Below are 23,395 nucleotides of genomic sequence, written 5' to 3' on the forward strand. Positions count from 1 at the left end.
CTGTAAAATTTGACATAAAGGAATATTTTCAGCTCCGGCAAGGAAGAAAAGTAAAACACCTCGAGCAGATGGAGCTCATCGACCTAAGTTTCCCTCTACACCGGACATCGGTAGTTCGCCGGTTCGTGAAGGTCTCACCTACGCTGAGGCGCAGAAGATGGTTGAGATTGATGTTGGAGGAAGAATCCAAAGAATTAACATATGTGATACTTTAGAAATAATGTCGAAGGTAAGTTTTGTATTGCCAACGAATTATCAGGTTGTTAATAAATGTAGTCTATATCGTATTCTTTTAACCCCACAATAGTGTTTTTAAGCTATACAAGCTTATGTTTTGGATTAGGCTGATAGCGTATATGGGCCCATTCCTTAAAATTACAAACGAGGGTGTTCTCAAACTCACAATCTTAGATTTGATCATTTTTTCCCAGCCTTTAGGTACAACCTTAGTTAAGAAAAATCTGAAATAATTTGGCCACAGATACCATTATTTTATAAGATATGAGTATTTTCTGGTACCAAAAGGCAGAAAAAAAATTACCCATTGGTCACTTTATGTCAATTAGACAGTTTTGCATTATTGTGCAAACAAAATTTAGCTAGCTGCAGTATTGAAACGTTCAGATGGTACTCTCAGGCAACTCAAGTTTTCAAAAATCATGTCACAAATATTTTCTCAAAATTTTTATGTTATAAACGATCAAGCATGTTTTTAAAAACAAATTTCCTTAAAAAGTGGCAATTTCTTAAGGTCTGTTTACATGGTGCATCAACACGTACAAGTTAATGTCTGTTTGCGGGAATGAATTTTGTGGACTGGAACGGAACATGTACTAATGCATGAACCAAATTAGAACTGGTTCTATTTTATGTGCATGCAAGTTGGGTGGTTACACGGTACATTTTCGTGTTCATTCACTCGGTCATACATTTGGACATTAACTCGTACGGTTTAATGTACAGTGTGAACAGGCCTTTATGAATGTAAAAACAAAATAGCCTGATAAAGCCATCAAAATTTGAAGTACAGCATATTCCCGATTATCTGGGCTAATGATGGGGAGAGGCGGCGTGAATAATCAGGAAACACGAATAATCCAAACTTTACTTTCATTTGGTGATGGTTTTCCGGGTTTACACCGCGTTGATTCATGTTTTTGCGGACGACAGTTTCGGGAGCGTTCCAGCTCCCATCTTCGGGTCCAAACTTTCATTTATTGTACTTTTCATTATATATGTAAATCAATCTATCTATTATTATCTACCGTCATTTTATGTTATTTTAGATTACTTTCCAGAATCATTAGCAGCTTTATTTTCCCGACTGTGATCATTGTAGCGGCGATAAGGTGATTGCACTCGTATTCCCACTGCTCCGTATAATACCTAGTTTCCGAAAACTGCACATCCGTAGCTGCGAGATCACGGATTCATAAACATGGTTTGCATGAATGCTTCAAAAGCACTGTGCGACGTCGGAAACTACATTTTTTTTATTATAAGGCCCAGGTGAGGCCTTCTTCTTTGTAAGATTTTTTTTACTTTTTTTTAACTAGCATTCAAAATATTTTATTGTTTTATTTTTTCCCATTAAAAAAAAAAACAATATACCAAAGATAAGACGTATGTTGAGACATAGAAGAGAGACTTCAATTAAATTTGGAGAGTAGTTTAAATGAGGCAGTGTTTACGTTGTTGGGAGAATGTCTGTAAGATGCGTAGCAATATTGCCCGTCAGCCTGAACATAGGTCGGTTGCAATTCTTCTTGGGATAAGGGAATTAGTAGTTGGACAGTGGAGTGGTGCGGTAGAAATGCCTCGTCGTCGGAGAATGCCGCACAATGCGTGCGTGCGCGGGGGTGCGGTGCGTGTGCAGGGGTGCAGTGCTTGTTCATGGAATGGCTGCTGCTCGCCGCACGGATGATCTGCACCCGGGAACGGTGTCGCCTTGCATCCACACGGCAGACTTGACTTGACTTTGCTGTTTATTTTTCCAGGCTGAGGTGAGGCCACAATCCGGCCCCCTCTTCCCTAGGGCCTGGGCTCTTTTACATGGGATTTCTTTTGATATTGAACTTAAATACAGGAATTGGTACTAATGCATTCTTTCGTCTAGTTGTCCATCGAGATTTTATAGAATTTCTCCTTCCTGGCATCTTGTTGAGCCGGTCAAGTCTTTGAGTGGCCTCCTGTAGCAGTCACCGCTCAGGAAGGTATGATACATGGTAGGAATAAATTATAGATTAAATTTAAGCCATTAGAAGTTAACACAAACCAGGTTAAAAGGCATGATAAAACAATGAATAAAAGAAATATGTGAGGTTTGAAGAAATTAAAAACTGATAACTGAACAAATTTGTATAAAATATCAATAAAGAATCATAAAATGTTGGGATGATCAAATAATTAAAATAGGTACGTTAAAAAGAATATAAAGAATAAATAATGAAATTCTGAGAACAGTGTATTGGGTGTAATAATACTAAAACGGTAAATCCGGTAAAAGATTGATTACAGAAATGTGTAAAATCAATAAATAAATAAAAGAAGTGGATAGATAATTAAATAAGAAACGAGTATCGATATGCTACAATAAATACATAAATAAATGGAAAAATATAAATAAATAGGCATGACTATGATCAGAGCTTAGGGATGTATTAATGGTTGTTGGGGCGTGGGAAATTTTAGGCATTTACTGTTGCGGTGTATCTCTTGAGTAAATAATTGTATAGTTTTGTTTTTGAGAGGTTTTCTCTCAGATCTTGGGGGAGGGAATTGTACATGCTGGCAAACGTTACAATGAAGGATCCTGACATCCGGGACGTGCTGTGATGGGGGATGTTAAAGAGTTTACCTGCATTACGAGTGTTGATATTGTGATGAAATCCTAGCAGGGAGAAATTTAAGGAAATGTAGCGGGGTACCTTGTTTTCCCAGATCTTGTTGCCCAAAATCAGCGTGAGGAGTGTTTGTCTTTCTTTGATTTTTAGTATTCTATGTTGTCTGTAGTATGGCGTCATGTGCTCCATCCTGCCAGGGTGCAGGGCATAACGCATGCAGGCCTTTTGGGCCACCTGGAGTCTACTGACGTCTACCCCAGACATATCATTGCAGGGGACTAGGCAGTGGTCCAAGGTGGGTTGGAGGAGTGATTTAAAAAGCGTTTTTTTTGTTTTTGCCCGCGGTTTAAAATGCATCCCTTTAAGGCATCTTATACCCCAGTGTATTTAGGAGATTGTGCTTGATATTTCTTTGTCCCAGGAAAGGTCCGGTGTGATTTGTATGCCCAGGTACTTTAGGTTACTAACGAATGCGATGGTCGCGTTGTTGCATGTTATGGATGGGGTTTGGGGTCCATGATGGTGGGTACGTAGCCGTGTATTACCAATGATCATGGCCCTACTTTTCTCAGTGTTGATCGACAGTCCCAACCCCGTAAGGCACTCACTCATGCACACCAGGTCCTCATTCATACTTGAAATGCAGTCACTGAGGGATGAGGCGTCCGTGTCGGCAACCAGCATGACGTCATCAGCATATAGCATCACCCGACTGTGTGTGGATAATCTGCCCAGCCCATCTATGAATAGACTGAACAGTATAGGGGACAAACATGAACCCTGTGGGAGTCCAACTGAGCAGCAATGCCAGGCTGAAGGTGGTCCATCGCGAACGCAGATGGGTGGCCAAATTTTTCCAAGGCAGTTCCTGACTGCAATGGGGCGATAGTGACGGCTTGTTGTTGGGGAGGATACCTTGGGGATCGAAATGATGGATGACCTCTTCCATACTTCCGGATATATTCCCTTCTTGAGACTGGCGTTAGCTATTAGTGACAGTGGTTTTATGATCATTGCGGCCACCATATTGATCATCACAGCGGTTATTTCATCTGGTCCGGGTGTGTGGGTGCGGAGTTTTCCCACAGCCCTCTCAACATCCCTTACTGTGACAGTAGAAAACAAATGGAGGGTAATCGGTAGGAGGCATGATGGGCACCGATATGCTAGTTGGGGGGTGTTCTTCAGTGAAGCTGCGCAGCAGTTCCTCTGGTGAGATAGCGGTGTCAGCAAGGGTTCCCAAACGAGTGACCCCCTGGGTTCGAATGTTCTTCCAAAAAGCCACGATACTGGCACTGGCCTGTTTAAGGAAGTACCTCCTCTTGGCATTCCGGGTTGTTTGTTTGGTTTTGTTTCTTGCGACCTTGTAAGTTTCCCAGCTTTCAGGAGTTTTACTACTGGTAAAAGTAACGTAGAGTTTGTCTCTGGCATTCATTAGTGCACTGATATCGGGGGTAAGCCATGGTGCAGGAGGCTTCCGGAGTCTGATCTTCCTTACTGGGGCGTGTGCATTCGTTACCCCAAGGATGACCGCTGTGATCTGTTCTGCTCCTACGTTGGGGTCACAGTCGTCATCAATCTCCTCCAATTTGACCCACAGCGGATCATTCAGAAGTGCCACCGGGTCAACCTTGGTTAGACTGCGGGTTAGGATACTCCTTGGGGGGAAAACTGGAGCTTGGCCATGTATCTCGCATGATATCATATCATGACCGGACAGCCCGGGCACCGGGGTCTGCCGGAAGTTGTAGACGCGTTGGGCGTCCGCCACATATATAAGGTCAAGAGTATTATGGGACGTTTGGGTATGGTACGTCGGTTGACGTGATAGGACCGTTAGTCCTCAATCCTGTGCACCTCGAGTGAATGCACGGGATGTGCTTTCATCACGGTTGATAGGGACGTTGAAGTCCCCTTAGAGGAGGCCTTGATTATAACTTGGTAGATGTTGGGCGAAAAATTGGAACACTTTTTGCGGGGCTGTGGTGTTAGGGGGGCAGTAAACGACCCCGATGAGCAGTTTTGATCCTATCAGTCTAATCTCTAGAAAGAGAAATTTGCACCGTTCCCGCTGAGTTGCGCACGACCACTGGACGACCCTGGTCCCAATACCATTCCTGGTGAGGATTTTATTTATTTTTTGATTTTATTTATTTCACACACCACCGAAAACAGCACTAATTGGCCTTTACATCGGGGTTGATAACATTTAACAATCACAAACATCCATGCCCTGGATAAGGGTAACTTACCCAGGCGGGACTCGAACCTGCGACCTTCGGTTTGGCAGGCGAGGACTTTACCCCGCCGCCACCGAGGCCGGCAATCCTCGATTGCAACCCTTTCCCCTTTTTTGTACGTCCACTCGTTCCGGTGCAGACAGTACATAGTTGTTTGGTGTGTAGAAGACATCGGGCTGGGATGGGTGGAGGTGAGTCTCCGAAATACACATGATATCATGCTTGTTGGAGGAAAGTAACTCGGAGAAGTCCGTCCAATGAGCCCTAAGGGATTCTACATTGGTGTGGGAGACTTTGATTGAGTTCGTAGCTCGAATCTTCCAAGCTGAGCCCGCCATTATAAGGCAATCTCCCCCTTCAGCTGGAAAATGAGGGCAAGGTAGCGTTTGCCATTGCTGCTGTTGTCACTTATGTACTGTTTTTAAATTTGAATGCGTGTTTGGGGCTCAGCTATGCCTTCCATAGTTTACATATAATTATGGTTTCAGGGATCACAATAGGGTTGAACTACATTGGTTACTTTAGGCAATCTTTGGAAGTTTATTAAAGTATTCCACCAATTAAGTTAGGTTTCCATGGAGTATTTAAGGATTATTCTGACAGTCTTCCCACTTTCCTTCATGGTCTCCCCTCTTAAATTCACAATAAGGCTTTCGTTCTATCTCAAATTCTTATTCTCTTCCTTCCTCTCCCTTTTTTACCTAAAATTCTTCCTTCTATCACTGTTTTCAACATCCCCTCCCCACCCTGAACGCTCCATCCAAACCTTCTCCCTCCTATGTATTTAATTAAGAAGCCCTTTCTCATCACCCACCATGTCCAGCACTTTGTCGTTCCTCCTCCTCTCTGTCCTCTTCACCTTCTCCAAATGTCTACTCCACACCCACATCTAGAATTGCTCCAGTCTTCTCTCATCCTTCTTCCTAAGTGTCCATGTTTCTGCTCTGTAAAGCACTCTAGTCTTAGCGCATGCAGGATATTGACCAGGCTCACTGCTTTCCTAGCCTTCATATCACCAAGACCTTGCTTTCTAAGTCTAAGATTCCCAGCTCAAGATTGTCCTCCTCCTCTTAACTTTCCTCCTATAAATTCAATATTTCTGGCCTATTACGGGTCCTCTGCATATTCCATCCATCTATTCTGAACCTCTTCTCTCTTGTTTTGCATCCTTCCATCTTTTGCCGCTTGGTAGCGACTTAACCTTGGTGTAAAATTCACCTCCCTCCCCTTCCTTATGAAGCTTTCCAATATCCTCACTCTGTCTTTTCCGCCTCCCATACCATCTTAGTTTCACACCATAATCTATTATTTATTTCCCTAAAAATGCTTTTGCCCTCCTCTATGTCCACATTCTTTCACTTCATTCTCTCTCCTCCATTTTTGGTGTCAATTCCTCCATTGTCCACAGCTTCTTCATCCTTCTACTGTCAAAGTAGCCAATTGACTTCTTGGTTGCATTAACCATTCCAGTTTTTATGTTTTCTCACCCTTTCTATACAATCTTTGTATCTCCAATTTCTCAGATACTATTTTCCACTAGTTCCTGGTATTATCTCTTCATAGTCCCCCTTCAGAGCTTTCATAATCATGACGTGTGTGATAAATAACTTGTTTCTCCTGCAAAATTCTGCTGTGCTCTGTCCCTGTTGTCCTGCATTCTTAATCCAAATTCTCCTATTTGGTTCCAATCCCTCCCTTCCCGGACTGAGGCATTCCAGTCCGCCATCAATACTAGATTTTTCTTACCCGGGATTCCCCTAATTATTTCCTCGAGATGTTCATACACCTTTATTTACTTCTTCCTCCATATTATTTCTGGTGAGCATGTTTTAACCACCACAAGGTTGGTGGGTTGCACCTCAGTTTCTACCACCAGAATCCTACTGCTTACCTGATCTATACCTACCACTCTCTTAGACTTTACAGTCAACTTTCCTCCCACCACTATCCATAAACCTACACCCACCACTTCGGTAGTCCCCACCATCTTTCCATTTCACTTTGCATAATCCTAAGATATTCTCCCTTTCTCAATTTCCCTTTTGATATTTTCGAGCTTACCCACCCTCATCATAGTCCTTCAATCAGGTAAATGGACGTAAAAGAAGCCCGTACCTTACATCCTGGTAGAAAGCCTCGAAATATGGGTGAGTTTGTCTACTGTGCTACATGCAAAAACAAAATATATTGTGGAGTCACTCTTAGTCATGGGAGCAAATAGGGGTCTTGATTCCCTTAAGGAAGAAAGTTACCACATGTCGTATGACATTATCAGACATCTGCAAGGTGTCCCTATTTATTATTAGCTGTTGAAAAAGTGGTATTTGCTGAATATTATTAAGGAACAGTTGAGGACCTCAAATCCAGGAAGGTTGGAACCAAAGGGTCTCTGGATTTCTGGACTTCAGCACGCGAAAAAGGTGCTACACCTTTTTTTTTTTTTTTTTGAGAATTTTAATGCAATGTACGTCAAATCACGACCATTGCTTCCGCAGCATGAACCATACGTGCTTAATACTGGTTGAGAACGAGCAATAAATACATCTTTTCCTTCATGCTCAATAGCTTTCATTGATAGCATTCGCTAGCAGACATTGCGACATCTATTGATACCTTCCTTAGTCGAACAGTAAATCTGTGCAATAGCTTCTATATTTTGTTAATTAATTTATTTATAAATGCGTTCAGGCTCTTGTGCTCGATATATGAGATCCCTACGTGTCCCTGCCTTGGTTGTTAGCGTATGTCCATAGCATGTGCTAACCTCCTATTAGTCCCAGATGAAGGCTTGGAGAGTGGTGCCACGAGGTGGCAAGTCAAAACACTACGTAGAGGAATTTTCAAACGTTCCGGATTTGTGGTTTTTCCTGATTTCTGGATTCCGAATTTGAGGTCCTCAACTCTATTTATTGTATTAGTGGTAGTTAACTGTGTACCTACTTGAAGAAAATATTATGGTCAAGAGGACTTCCAATTTTGATGACTTATTATTCTAATGTGATTTTTACATGCACATGGAAAAGTCAATTTTTGAGGAAATTTGTCTAAACAGCCATGCATGATTTTTTATCAGAAAAATATTACATGTGAAAATATTTGTCACATGTTTTTTGAAAACTAGAGTTGCCTGAGTGTACCATCTGAAAGTTTCAATACTGCAGCTAGCTTACTTTTGTTTTTTATAGTAACACTACAGATGGTTGATTGGCATAATTTGATCTATGTGTAGAGTTTTCTTCTGTGATTTGGAGTGTATGATGCTCGATTACATGGAAATTTTGGTATTTGGGCCAAAGTATTTAAGATTTTTCCTAACTAAGGCTTTAACTAAATACAGTGCAACCTCGATATAACGACACCCCACGGTGCACTAATAAACACTCGCTATAGCGAATAGGGTAGTTTCCTTCATCAAAGAAAACGAAAGGCATTGATTGCGATTCGTTACCCACCATTAGTGTATTCATAATACACAAATTATTTGGTTTTTGAAATACCGGTTTAGACGAATGGCAAGGGTCAAATTTTATCCTCATTTGAAAAAGGCCAGATTGGCGCCCATGCGATTCCACTCCACGTGACGTCACAGGGACCTAGTTTCTACACGAGAGGATAGGAGTTATACATCGTCTGAGGTTACCAATGCATGCATGAGGCACAGAGCTCAGGGAAACATGTCTTAATAATCACCTAATAAAACTGGTTAAGGTCGGAAAGTTTTCTTCGTTTGATAAGGCATTAATAAACCTTTTTTAAGCCAAGAGCTACCTTTCAGCAAGGTACTCAGCTACCCGCTGGCAGCCTGCGACGTATCAGCGCTAAGCCTCGCCTCAAGGTCACCTCACCGGGCGGGAGGGGGAACCAGAAATACGACGTACGGAGATATTTCCCGGCATTCATACTTGAGCGTCGCGTTTTCGCGCGCTTGAAAATTTTCACTTTTCATTTAATCGCGAAAAATAGATATTTTCATTTAAAAATCTAAAAGCGTGAAATACGTACTCCAGGAGTAATAATCTTTCGATTAAGGCAATAAAAAAATAATGGGAAACCACCCTATTGTCGCTTTACCGGAGGTGGAGCAAATAATAGCCAATATACCTGTTGCGAACAGATATACAGGAACAGGAGTGGTGCGGCGACAGATAAACATCTATCCGATAAACGTAAGCATAAATCCAGACGAAAGGCCATGTTTTTTGCATCACTAAATTTCCTTACTCAAATAACGACTAACTATTCAAACAATTTATAAGCGCCGCACTGAATAAAAATCATGCAAAGCATTGTTTCGTCAATCATTATATTTATCGAACGACAGTTTACCACATAAATTTGAGACTGAGCACTCCATTAACTTCATTTCTAACAGATCGCTAGCAATTACAGAGGTTAAGGAGTCTTGATGAAAGTTTCCGGCGGTGAAACCCTCGCTATGGCGAGAGCCAACACCGAAAGGGTCTCGTAAAAACGAATTTTGAACACGCTTATTATAGGGTCAATTGACGGTGCATCGGCTATCTCTCGTAATAGCGGGGGTGTCGCTATAGCCAGTACTCGCTTTAACGAGGTTCCACTGTATGTACTTGGAAAAAATTATCAAGATCTGAGTTTGTGAGTGTGGGGACACTCAATTATTGTTTGAGTTGATATGAAATGACACATATGCTGTTAGATTTTTGTTGAAAATGTCATTGAAATATCTTAAAGGAAAAGTGCATGCATAAACGCCCATCCCATATTGCATAACTTTGCACATGATATTCTCGTTGAGATCCTTAATAGGGTCACTAAACATAGGTTTCTTTTGCAATTTTCAAATTTAAAAGGCAAGTCAAACAATGCATCAGCGCAGTAATTTCTTGGGTATTCACTAAGCTTAAGGGTTTAAATTTGATGGCAAATATCACATTCATATGTACCAGCTGTATACATTTTAAGGTTTTTGGCAGTAAATGGAAACGCCCTATCGTACTATTCTTGGTGATCAAGATGTGTCTTTGTTTCATCGCTTTGCCGTCATGGCTCAAGCACCAGCTACCTTTGAGCAGTTTCACTTAGATTTTAATATCCATATTTCTTTCTGTCATTTCCTGATGCTAAATGGCTGTTTTGTATTTATTTGGTCGTAAAAATTTTGGCGGAGTGAAATTAATTTTTTTTCGTGGACCATAGGAGGAATTTGACCGATCGGTTGCAGCTGGCCTGGCAGATTGTGGGAGGCTAGATTCTTCCATGAAGATGTCGTGCTCTTCACTAGGTGGCATTGGCGGAATTTCCTCAATGATGGTTCCGCAGTCGATGTCTTCGTCTGTGGGTGATGACAGGGGGGGCAAACTGCCTGAGCCCTCCTTCAGATGCATTGAAAACTATGACATTCCTGATGCCCCTGACAGGCCTAACTCATATATTAGGTGAGTTTTTTTTCCAAGTATAGGTATGTCTTGCCTTATCAATTCATTTTCCAAGAGAGTGTTTCCACCCCAAAGTTTTTATGCTTTGATACCTCTCTTATTACCAAACATGTGATCATATCATCAGGGTCAAAGTGGTTACCCAAGTGCCGTGGGTGTCGATGTGATCAAGGGGCTCCAGAAGGCAAATTCCTTCCTTAAAAATGTGAAAGGAAACATTTATGTCGGCATTTTGTAATGATGACTCAAACTGAACTGTTGAATTTACTGTTTGAAGTAACAGTGTTTTTAGTTCCTGTGATGTCTTAGTAAACATGACCACAATGGTATTCTTGTCTACAAAAAAAAATGCCTTTCATTCTTTTAAGACATCCTTTATCTCTCGATGCATACATCTCATATGAAGCATTCGTTTATCATTTTTCTCATTCCTTTGTCAAAATATCTCTTTTGAGCAATGTTTAATCGCAGCAACCTTTTAAGTTGAAAGCCTATTCTTCCCACAAACGACTTTGAGAGGCAAGAAAGGTAAAAGTCTACAGATGCAGTTGAAGGCTGTGAGCTAGGTGGTTGATAATATCCGTACCAAATGCACAGGGTCAATGTAAATACATATTACAATACCTCCTCCATGCAAGTGCTCAACAATTGCCTACTCGCTCATCTAGGAGCCCAACAGTATGCATGCGCTCAGCTGGCAGTAGCCGGAGCACAAACGCTCACGTCCAAGTCTCCAAACTATGTTGGTGAGCATTTGCGCTCCAGCCACTGTCAGCTGAGCGTATGTGTATCATTGGGCTCCTAGATGAGCGGGTTTGATACAGTAGGCGACTGTTGAGCACTTTTACAGTGGAGGAATGGATTATCGTGGAGTATGGCAGCATCCCTATATTTTGCAGTTTTCATTCAGCCGAGAGGTGAACAGAATATGCACCATGTGTGCCCATCTTCGTTGACACTCTTGGTTCGTATCCCATAAACCTATCCTCTTAATGTAATGGCTCATTTCCCTTCGTTAGAAGAACACTACCACCATGCATGTAGCATTAATGTTGTTCTAATTAGAAGTGGTGTAACTAGCTAAAAATAGTTTTGTAATATCTCTGGATCAGACAAATAAATTAATTAATTATTTTGGACAAGTCCTGGAACCCATCTGAGGAAAGAGTCTGGTGACACGGTAAATGCACCTTTTCAAAGTCAAAGTTCCCTTGGGGAAGAAGGTGCCATGGCAGGGGGTCTGGCTTGAATTTTGGGGATATGGTTGGTATTTTGGTCAAGGGAAATACCTAGTTATTTCTCTGCAGTACTCTTTTACTATGGAGTATCGTGTTCAGTGCTTTTCTTTAGGTGTTTCCTCATGGGGGCAGGCTCAGTGTTCTTGAGTGCAGAATACCCAAATGGTATCCAAATACATGAATGAATTACTCTCGGTATTCTTGTGGGCCGATGAATTTATGGCTAAAGAGTAGTATTCACCCAGCCACCCATGCTTTTACTAATTTAGGTAATCAATAGGTATGTGGGGGCATTCAACTATCCATCTCGGGACTTCAAAGGAATGTTTGGGACTTTTCTCTTTTGCATCCTTTATTGCCAGTGCTTCGTATCTTCCGATGGCTTTTGGGATCTTCCGATGCCTATCTTCCCATCCGCTTGTCCTTTCATGATTATCTTTAGGTTTTCCTGTCTCTCTCCTAGTTCTCAAGTCATCATCGTCAAAATGTGTCAACGGTCGTTTTGAAGTTGCCGAGAGGTGAACGGGATAGCCACCAAGTGTGCCCATCTTTGTTGACACACTTGACCCATATCCCATGAAGCAAGATTGGTTTGATGCAACTCTCCAAGCCCACTCTCCCATCTGCTAGCCTTTTCATGCTGACCTATATCTTAGCTCTTTTGCCTCCTTTATTGCCAGTGCTTCGTATTTTCCGATGGCTTTCGGGATCTTTCGATGCCTATCTTCCCATCCACTTGTCCTTCCATGATTGTCTTTATCAGGCCAGCGTGCCTCATGGCTTGGTCAATTATGTTGTCCCTTCTTTTAATGGTTTTTATTAGACCTCTCTTTTCTACCACTCGTTGTAGCACTTCTTCCCTTCCTGGTCGATCCATTTTTTCTTCATCATTCTTCAGTAGCACCACCATTCTCTCTTGAATTTTCTGCACTGTCAACATCCAAGCATCACTTACGTAAACATGCTCAATATCTAGCATGTGAAGAATTGTTTCCTTATCTCTATTCTTGTATTCGCAGCTGTACATAGATTCTTCTCTGTGTAGAATGCACTCTTCACAAGTTCTCTTCACATTTGCTGTCCTACTGACTTTCTTTCTTGCTTTGTCTATAGTGGTGATATGGCTTCCTACAAAACTAAAACTTAATTTTCGCTTTGTTGATCATCAGCTGAGTTCTCAAGTTAATAAGAAAAATACATGCACACTAGAGAACCTGTCTGGGTACTTGAATGCTTATCCTTATGTATAATTTGCGCTCTTCTAATGTGGTTCATTAGAACATTCTGGGGGCACTATTAGGATTTAGGCAAACTAACGTTGCCTTCAAATATTTTAAACTTTGCAGTTTCAAGTGTCAAATTTTCAGTTAACCCCACATATATAGTGAAAATCCTTGAAAATATTTTTCATTGAGAATTAGTCGTTCAGAATATTTCCGTAAATGAAGACTGTTTATAATAGCTTCTCTCTGGGTCTCTGCTTGTTGTAATTAGAAACTTGTTTGCTGATATGTAGTGGGGAATGCATTGAATTAATCACTTTTAAGACTTTGGAAGGGGTTAGTAATTCATGAGTTGTTTCCCTTAGTTAATCATAAGGTCATGAAAAGGGACACCAGTACTTTAAGCTTGGAAGGAAATTCATGTTTATGCAACCATATATGATAGTATATTTCATAATTAGTTTCCCTGTACGGTATAATTGTACTAAAAAACATTCACAGTTACATACTTAGTATCGTAGATAGCTAGAGGTAAATTGACTTATACATATCATTGTGAAATGTAATGGAGGATCCTAATGACTTATTCATTCCATTAATATTTAAACTGTGTAATACATCTCAATACATTTTGTTCAAACATAACTGAAGAAAACTTTGCCAATTGGTATTAAAACTCAAGCGTCTTAATGCAGTACTTAAAAACTGTTGCACATGGGCAACACAATTGGATGTATTCCTATAAATACATGATCACTCAGGAAATAGGTTTAAGAAAGCTTAGGTAGAAATAGGTCAGTATGGACTGGATTCATAATAGGATTTTGGTCTTTGGTTAATCATCTTAGAAATGTTGCACGTTGTTATCTTTGCATTGATGTAACTGGTAGCATGTTTAGCTGGCAACTTGAGTCTGGATTCATTTTCCAGTCAGGATTAATGATTGTTTAATGAAAATTTTTTCTTTAGTTGATTACATTCATATCATATATTTCTCAATTGCCTTAAAGGTTCATAGAACGATCTCCTGATGAGCTGGATGCTGAAGTAGAGTACGATATGGACGAAGAAGATGTTGCCTGGCTCAACATTATCAATGGTCAACGAGAAGCAAACTCCATGCCCCCAGTCTCCATGGAAACGTTTGAACTCTTGATGGATAGATTTGAGAAGGAATCATACTTTGAAGTGGTAAGTCTTAAATGCAACACTTTGTGGATGCCAGCCAAATGGAATTCAGCCAGGTATTTTTCATGGTTTTTGTTGCTGTTCCCAACTCAGAGTACCAAAAAAATGTCTTTTTTAATACTTCCAATAGTAGGTTTTTTTGTGGTAATGGCTGTTCGTTTTTTTTTATTGTTTGCTCCCTTGGAACTTGATAAAGTAATTATGGGTCATATGAGGTTCAGGAAAATGTTTTTTTTTTGCAATATAATGAAAATAAATGCAAATCATGCATTTTTAGTACATATTACTGTCATAAGATTGGTGTACATGCTGGAGCCCTCCATTGCTGCCTTTACATTGCTAGTTCCCTTACATTTTCTTCTTTGTGTCATTATTTATCTGGCCCTTGTACTTGTCTCTTGGTCTTCCTCAGGGGGGCTTTCTCTCAGTTCTGTTGAGTGGTTGCATGTAATAAATGTGCTATATCTCCAGGGTTTCCTGGTGAGTCTATATGTTTAATCACCACGATAAAAGGTTACCTGAAGTTGGTGCATTGTTTTTATAAATTAATGCTATAAAATGCATACTTCAATTTTACTTTTGGGGGAAAACACAAAATTATTGCTATATATCTGTGTCATCTCGAGGATAATGAACTGGCTGCCTATTATGGCAAATTCAAATTGTGACAAAATGGCATCTCTTGTAACCCATGACCAGGGTTTTTAGTTTTAGAGAAGGGTGGAAACTAATTCGCTCTGCAGGAAAGCAGTCATATTGTGTCGCAGGACGTGTCCCGTGCATTTCAGATGCAGACGAACGGGAAGGATGCGGGTGCAGTGATTGACGATGATGCCGTGTGCTGTATCTGCATGGACGGAGAGTGTCAGAACAGCAATGTGATCCTCTTCTGTGATATGTGTAACTTGGCTGTGCATCAGGTTTGTCCCATTTGCCTCTTGGCTCTGTAGAAAAAAAATATGTGCCTATCAATACATTCTATGATGGCTTTGATTTTAGAATTCATTAGTGCTTGTCTCATTAAGTGAAGTTTCATTCGGCATCTATCCTTAAGTAAATATTGGGCAAGTTCTTGGTGGTAAGTTTTGAGAAATAAGAATCAATTTAATATGCTTGAAAGTAATTTTATTATTGTTTTTTTTTAAATTTTGTTATGGCATATTTATCTGTGATAACATAAATTTCCTCCCACCGCCCACAACTATTACAAGGGGATTACAGTTACGTTTATCGAATTTCCTGGGAATGCTTAGTCTATATAATGATAATTTGTATCTATTGAGTAACAGTATAATAAGGTTTCCATGAAATGATGATTATTTTATATCATGTGTCAAGGACTGCTACGGAGTGCCATACATTCCTGAAGGCCAGTGGTGGTGTCGTCGGTGCCTCCAGTCGCCATCAAGGGCAGTTGACTGCGTTCTATGTCCAAACAATGGAGGCGCCTTCAAGCAGACAGATCAAGGCCATTGGGCTCATGTCGTCTGTGCCCTCTGGATCCCTGAAGTTCGCTTTGCCAATACGGTGTGTATATCACCAGTTCATTTTGCTCCAACATTCAAATCACCCTATGCATATTCAAGGAAATAACAATAAAATAATTAAAGAAAGATTTTATGCTTTCGTGGTGAATTATGTGGGTAAAATTCTCTCTGAATTCCCACCGGATTAGGAACTCCATTTCTGCTGACATTTCGAGCTCTTGACTCAGAGCTAGTCTTTATGGCAGCTGAATGTTATTTCAAGGAAATTGGCCTTCTTATGGTGAAGTTTACCTGCATGAAATTATTATTCAGTAGTTTCACCTGCAAGTTCATTGAAAGAGCATAACTTCCTCAGAGCAAAATCGTTTTGGGCCCAGACTGCCAATATTATGACTGTTTTATTCACTGCCTGTTTTCAAAAGATACAAGTTCTTAAATCAAATATAAATTCTCACTAGTGTGTCTTGCTGGCAAGTTTCTCAAGTGGGAACTCTCAACTATATGATGGATGCATCACATTGGACTTAACAATAACTAGTGAAAATTGCCTCTGTCTTTCTGTTACATCAAAAAAAGTCTGAACTCTTCATTAGCTGTCGAGTATGAAGTTCAAATCTGGTCATGGCTGAAGCAGTGAGAGGAATGTTTCTTCCATGTTTTTCTGTGGATTAGTCATATTTGAATTTTATAGTGTTTAAGTATGAAATAACTTTCATGTTGCTCAGGATTGTTAACAGAAATGAGGAGTTTGGCTGTGGGGGGACCACCCGATGTTGTGGTGGAAATCTTTGACTTCAAGACGGGCTGAGATTTTTGAAAATCAAGTGTCTCAGATTGTAAATTTGCTTTAAGACTTGTCTTGTTTTGCTGCAAAACTTTGCTTTGGGTTATTGTCAAACTTAAATACTTGTTTCACACAAGGTGCATTGTAAAAATTCGCACCATAAAACTCTGGGTATTCTTCCTAGGCATGCCATATTTCTTCTTTAAGGATAATGCAAATGATCTTGTAGGATACCTTTTTACTTGTAATTTCATTGTTGCTGCTTAGGTATTTCTGGAGCCGATAGACAGCATTGAGACGATTCCGCCAGCCCGTTGGAAGTTGACGTGTTACATCTGCAAGCAGAGGGGAGTGGGAGCATGCATCCAGTGCCATAAAACAAATTGCTATGCTGGTCAGTATTTAATCCCTTTCTCGTCACTTTTGTTGCATAAACGTGAGCTCCTAATGGCATGAAATACCTATTTTTTTAATTAACACTCTCACCTGAACCATCCCCCCTCCACTTGCCATGCCCTCCCTAAGGGAGCCTCCTCCCCCTAACTTCTTTCATACTATATGACCAAGTTTTTTCCCCCTCCCTCTTCTCTGTTGACCAATCCGTTGAAACCTAATTACCTTCCACCCCTCCCCCCCTCCTAGCCTGGTATAAAAGGATGTGATGGACCTCTGTAGAGTTCACCTGATGATGACGTCTAACGTTGAAACCATGGTCGTGAATAAATATTAATGTGAAAGCACAAAGTTCTTCTTTTTAATTTAATTATGAATCGCTTTCACCAAGTTACGCCTCAAACAATCAATTTTATCTATTTTTTTTTTTTAATTTTCATGCCTTGAATTGATTCATAATAATGAATCACCTGCTTTCCATCATCAGAAAACTAAACCTGTTAATTGCAGCATTTTCAAGCTGAGTGATAGTGGGCCAATTGCTACAAATGAAAGGCAGGGTTGCATTTAGGTTGTTTTGGAGCGGGCAGTTCATCACTTTGCCTTGGAGATATGCAATACCTCTCAGTGGAAATGCATCTGAGGTCAGATTGACAAGTAGACTTTGGATATTCAGTAGAAGATTTATAATCTGGAATGCTTGGAAAGTATACCAGATGCATTCTGGATTAACCAGATTTCAGGGGGAATAGATCAGTTATGTGGACGAAGACAACCTTGCTACACAAGTTTTTTTTTTTCTTTTTTGGAACGTGTATTGGCATCAGCGTAAATGATCCATTTTTGAGTAAGGGTTTAGGTAATGAAAGAAACTAAATCGAATTCATAGAATTTATGATGAAAGATGTGATTTAGAAAGATTCGAAACAATTGAAAAGTTCCCTGTTCATAAATCATGAAGGTAGACAAATTGTGAAAGTAATCTTGATGAGGCCACATGTTAAGGGAAATGGCACAACATTTTACAATCCACCGAGAACATCTATATTTTGCCTCTCAATATTTTTCAAGGTTCAGCTGTTTGAAATTCCATATCATTTTCATGACTACTAACATAAACTTATTGGTAATTACCAAATCCTCGAATTGGAGGTAATTCCACTTCGCATTCATTACCACATATGATAACTGATTCTGAAATTTCTCTTAAATTTTATATTAGTAGTCACAGCTAATCTTGTAAGTGTGGAGAATGCAAGTATTTTGGAAAACTACTTAGCATTCTTGACATCAACAATCTTGGATGAGTCTTTGGCTTTGGCCTTCAGGCTTTGCAGCGGGGGTTGCCCGCCAAATGACCAACTGGAGAATGTAATGCAGGGTAGCCTATCCTCTCTTGGAATTGCTTATCTTAATCCCAGCTTTCAAACACGGACCATTAGGAAGGGTTTAAAATATTTTGAGAACATGTACTTGTGAAAATGGATTGCCACATCCAATATAGAAACTACTGCTAGGCTCCTGTGCTTGCAGCAACTGGCTCTTTCACTCGTGGATTTTAAAAAAGATGAACTTAGAGTGCTCTCACCTTGGAAAACGGCATGTGTAGAAACTTGTTTTCAACAAATTGTTGATTCTCACTGCTGCTAAATGACTGCATCACTCACTATAAACAAATTGTGCAAAAAATCCACAGAGAAAAAAATCATTTGCTTTGACCAGGATTCGAACCCGGATCCCCCGATTTCTGGTCGAGTGCTTTAGCTAGTTAAGCTATCAAGGCATCATTCCTCTTTGTCGAAATTTGATATTTTATGCTGTGCTCGGTTTCAGCAGATTCATTCATGCATTGATGTAATCTATAAAGGTAGAGGTTTTAAATTGAGAAATTCCGTATTTGTTACTGAGAATATCAGTATTTTTTTACTAAGTAAGTTGTTCCAATCATTGTGCTGGAGAGATGTCTGTGAGAAGATGTTTCATCTCTTTTTTTTCCTCCTCTCCTTTCTCTGTGCTTCCTTTGGGTGATGTCTTTCGTGCACTTCAGCCTTCCACGTGACCTGTGCCCAGCAGGCAGGGCTCTTCATGAAGATGGATACAGTGAGGGACTCAAATGGTTTGATGGCGTCGGGCCTCCAGGGTGAGTCGGCTGTCCTTGTCCAGAAGACGGCATTCTGCGATCTTCATACTCCACCCGACTCCGAAGCTGTAAGTCACATTTGTTTCTATTTCAAATCAGCTTCTTAATATTTGGCTTCTTGCTAAAAATAAAAATAAAATATTGAATTTAATGATAAATTATTGTTATATTAATTTCCTTGGAATTTTATTCGACTTCATTCTCTGGTTATTTTTCTTCTGGGTAACCTAAAGCATTTCTTTAATGCTTTGGTAATACATTTTTCTGGTATTGCTTTTTTCCCCTAGGGATGGTCATTTCAACAGGAGCAAATAATTAGTGGTGAACGTATTGCACGATGACAAAATAGGAAGAATTCAACACATTGCAAAGTTTTGGCTGTGCATAATTTGTAAATGTGAAATTTGAATAATTTATCCAATTAAATTTCCATTGTTTTTTCTACCAGAATAGTGTATGGTGGGGGAGAAACGTATTGCTGGTCATTTGGGAAATCCTATTTTGGGAGGGTTCATTTTACTGTAGTAGAAACACGAATTTTTAAAACGCATACTTAACTGATTAAATCAGAGGGTCTATAAGCTTTTGAGGTTGCGTTTGCTAAGGTTCTGCTGATTGTACACATGAGGCAACCAGCATATTTTTTTGTTTTTTCAACATCCCCATTTACTTTTTATGTCTGATGAGTAAAATGTAGATCTAAATCATTTCAAAATTTTCACTTAACAGATGTTTGGTCACTAGTGCGGGAGAATTTTTTGCTGCTCTGTTATTGCTCATATTATCACTTTGGCTCTTTGATTCTCTGAATTAATTGTAATGCAATGATGATAGTAATTCATGCCTCTGTTTTTCTTCGTTAAGCGCCCTCGTGTGAGGGAGAAGGGGGACGCTAAAGAAGAATCGCGGCAGAAAATGAAGAAGGCTCGAAAAATCCTAGCCCAGAAAAGATCGTCCATTCCAGTCATCTCAATCCCCACCATTCCTCCAGAAAGGTATCTCACCCTTTTCGATTTTCATTTATCTGAGTTGAAAGTGACCGGGAGCTAGAGTTGTCTCATGCATGCATCTTTTATGTGACTGTAGTTATTATTAGACATTATCAATTATTATTATGACGTATTAGAATGAAAGTATAATGTCATTCTATTTATCCTAAATTCTTGTGTCTTTTTCATCTTGAAAAAGTGTTTTACAACAAAAATAGTCTGATCTTTTGATTTTTTTTTTAAATTTTCTCTTTAATGCTTTGACATTTTTCTTGATTGTTTTGTCTTCAGCTCATTTCATTTATTATTAGTTGCGATAACATAACTTATAAGTCAGTCTTGGCAAGCTTCCAAGTTCTGCTGTGCCTTGCTTTTAGCTTTCGGCTTAGTTGTGGGCAGCATCTTCAGGATAATGACTTCCTTTAGAACTTGTGAAGAATTTAAAAACATACAGTTTGCATACACAACTGGATGGTCACCTGACATGCCTCTGCCTGATCTGAGATGAAGAGATACATTATGGCATTAAAGTAGTTTTTACACTCTGGGCCGATTATTGACCCTAACCCAGAGGAAAACCGTGATCTCAGATCAAATTCAAATGATGAAGAAATTTTTGAATATAGCAACATTATTGCATCATACAACTTACTAACGTCTGTCCATGATGACTTCATGGAATCAGTGTTTTCCGCCAGCTTCCTTTTGTCCCATGAAAGCATTCAATGAGTTCTCGTTCTTATGGAGAATCTCCAGAGATTTTGGGGATCGGCTCTCAGGGGATTCTCCTTTGGTTCACTACCAAAACCATTCAAACTCTAATTCCCTTTGTCCATATTGTCTTCCAATGGAAAATATAAATCACGTTAGTATCACAATTTGGCTCATGTTCGAGTAAATGGCCTTCAGAGATCTTGTAGTAGTTCAAGCAAAGGTAATCATTAGGCCTTGATGGCCATTTTTGTAATAATTTTTGGAGATATGCAGACATCTCCCTCATATGTTGGTATGTCTATTGTCTTTTAATGAGACCTGCTCTCTTTTATATCGTCTAATAATCTGAATGCAGATTTTTCGCTACGTGTCCCTTAGTAAATTTTTGAGAGCTATGATAGATAGGGAGGGGCTGAGGGTTTGAGACAAATTCCGGGCATTTACATGCATTTGATGTTAGGTAAGCAGCTATTATCGACTTGTACTCAGTTACTGTATAAAACAGTACCTGCACTAGGCATTACTTATCCAAAGTGCATGCAAAATGTAATGAATCATCATTTTTTCCCCTTGAAGCTGTGAAACTTAAAGTGTGTGAGGAGTGCATCTACAGATTTTGTCAAAAACATGCCCAACTTTGACATGGCATATAACTGGAAGTATGAAAATGCTGCCTTTTTTAGTTTATAGTGCTGATGGAACAACCAGAAAACTGGCAAAGTAGTTATGCAAAAATTGAAGAAAATTCTTGGTGGCCTTTTTTTTAGATATTACATAATTATTAAATAATATCTTATTTTTATTGTTTAAACGGATCCTATTTGTTTATCATCATTATAAATTACTCAAAAATTGTGTCTTAATGTGCTAATTTTTTTGCAATGGTACAGGTATCACTGCTCTATGTGCTTTGGATCCATAGTTATTAGCATTTAGGTAATTTTTCTTTTTCCGCTTCATAGCTTGTCTTATGTTCGAAGTTTCCTAAACTTCCATAGTAAAGGTTCTGAGCCATAAGAAAATTATCATAATTCATCATAAGAATTCTTCTTCTGAGTGCATAACTTTGAGAAAAAGCTGTGAAGGTTGCCTGACATGATTTTTCACAATCTGATTTGCCTCATTTGGAGCAAAAAGGCTGCTTTATCATTTTTCATTTAAAAATGTAGTTTCACTTATCGTGTTTTTCAGTAAAAATTTAGTATGTCTAAAGGAATTCAGGAATTTCAGTGTTTCAATTTCACTGTGAGTTGTAGGTGATTTTTTGTGTAATTCCCGATTGTTGTTTGGCTTGTGAGGCTCTGATTGAGCATCAACTGGTGTGTGAAGGTAGAGAAACATTTTCATGTTTCATTCTCTCTGCGTGCTTCCTCGTGCTGTTTTCCTCATTTGCGTTTTGCTTTGTATCAGCCATCAGTGGCATCGGTGTGTTTGTGTGGATGTAATAGTTGAATTTCCTTTTCAGAATCATCGAAATTGCAATGCTGGTGGATATGCCTCAGAGGAACTATTTCATTCAGCGCCTGATATCCTACTGGACGTTGAAGAGACAGAACCGCAATGGCGTTCCACTCCTCAGGAGGCTACAGGCTACGCACCAAGCTAGACCCGATGAACGTCCAGCCGGGGAGAAGGTGGCCAGTGTGAGTGTTCATTCATCCTGATGTGGATCTCATTCTCTTTCTCAGAAATGTCGTTAGAGGATTCAGAGCCTGTGAAGCTGCATTCATGTTAGAGATGCACGAAAAGTATCCACGAATACTCGAATACCTTGATATGATAGGAATGATAGATCGGGGTTCCACTGAGTATACCTTTTCATTAATACATTCTTCAAGTAAATAGAAGAAAAAACGTACGTTTAATTTGCTTTGTGCAATTCCAGTATTAGAGGTATTTGAATATTCGATTAATGATTTAATATTTGAATTCGATATTCGAGTTCAAGAAATCTGCTATTTGACCCATCTCTAATTCAAGTGATTTGCCATCTTAACTTTGGTGCCAATTTAAAATGTCTCACTTGCTCTTGAAATACATAGTATGTGATGTTCGACGGACATAGTTAATACTTCGTGACTAATATTTTTTGTTTTCTCTACTATGTTTGAGCAGAAAAGTGAGCTTTGCCAACAGCTCAAGTATTGGCAGTGTTTACGTCAAGATCTGGAGCGAGCCCGCCTTCTTTGTGAGCTTGTGAGGAAACGTGAGAAGCTTAAGAAGGAGTATGTGAAAATGTAAGTCCTTTTGCTATAATTAATGCACAGTAAACTCATAATTAAGCAGTTCACAGTATCAAAAAATATGGTGGTTGGTATTGAAAAATTTTGTGGGAACATTTCTTTTTAGAAACATCAAAAATACTTCGCATTTTTTAAAAATAGCATCAAATACTTTTACAAAAATGTTTTACACAATGTTTATGTTATAGTGCCATCTTTTTAGTTATGATTATTAATTTAGAATAAATGAAAGATCCTTGATGTTATTGACGATCAAATAATGCAAATGTATATGCCATAAAATGCATTCCTATGTGCAATGGGAAAATCATGTGCTGACATGTTCTGTCCAAATGGTCATTAGCACTGATTTTGATGCTGAAGAATATTTGCTCTGCTGCCACTTGTATCATGGAGATCCCTGGCTTCTGATATGAAAACAATCATTTTATTGCTAGCTCACTTTAATTTTTTCTTCAAATAAATTCTTTTACATGGAAGCCTTGTCTGGTATATACAT

At 39.4% G+C, this 23,395-nt stretch overlaps 1 protein-coding gene across 6 annotated transcripts in view; it reads left to right on the plus strand.

Moving 5' to 3' along the window:
- Nucleotides 1-23,395, plus strand: part of LOC124156540 (peregrin) — a 51,313-nt gene that overhangs the window by 646 nt on the left and 27,272 nt on the right. For 3 of the 6 annotated variants that reach the window (XM_046531143.1, XM_046531139.1, XM_046531140.1), the window contains exons 2-11: nt 33-229; nt 10,259-10,497; nt 13,969-14,149; nt 14,914-15,066; nt 15,485-15,673; nt 16,685-16,811; nt 18,858-19,018; nt 19,815-19,945; nt 22,119-22,296; nt 22,769-22,890. In XM_046531143.1, the coding sequence (XP_046387099.1) occupies nt 33-229; nt 10,259-10,497; nt 13,969-14,149; nt 14,914-15,066; nt 15,485-15,673; nt 16,685-16,811; nt 18,858-19,018; nt 19,815-19,945; nt 22,119-22,296; nt 22,769-22,890 (1,678 nt within the window). Of the gene's footprint in view, nt 1-32; nt 230-3,017; nt 3,139-10,258; nt 10,498-13,968; nt 14,150-14,913; nt 15,067-15,484; nt 15,674-16,684; nt 16,812-18,857; nt 19,019-19,814; nt 19,946-22,118; nt 22,297-22,768; nt 22,891-23,395 lie in introns of those variants that run through there. The other 3 variants (XM_046531141.1, XM_046531142.1, XM_046531144.1) reach the window with 3 other exon arrangements.

The sequence above is a fragment of the Ischnura elegans genome, chromosome 3 (genome assembly GCF_921293095.1).
Source record: "Ischnura elegans chromosome 3, ioIscEleg1.1, whole genome shotgun sequence".
Lineage (NCBI taxonomy): Eukaryota > Metazoa > Arthropoda > Insecta > Odonata > Coenagrionidae > Ischnura > Ischnura elegans.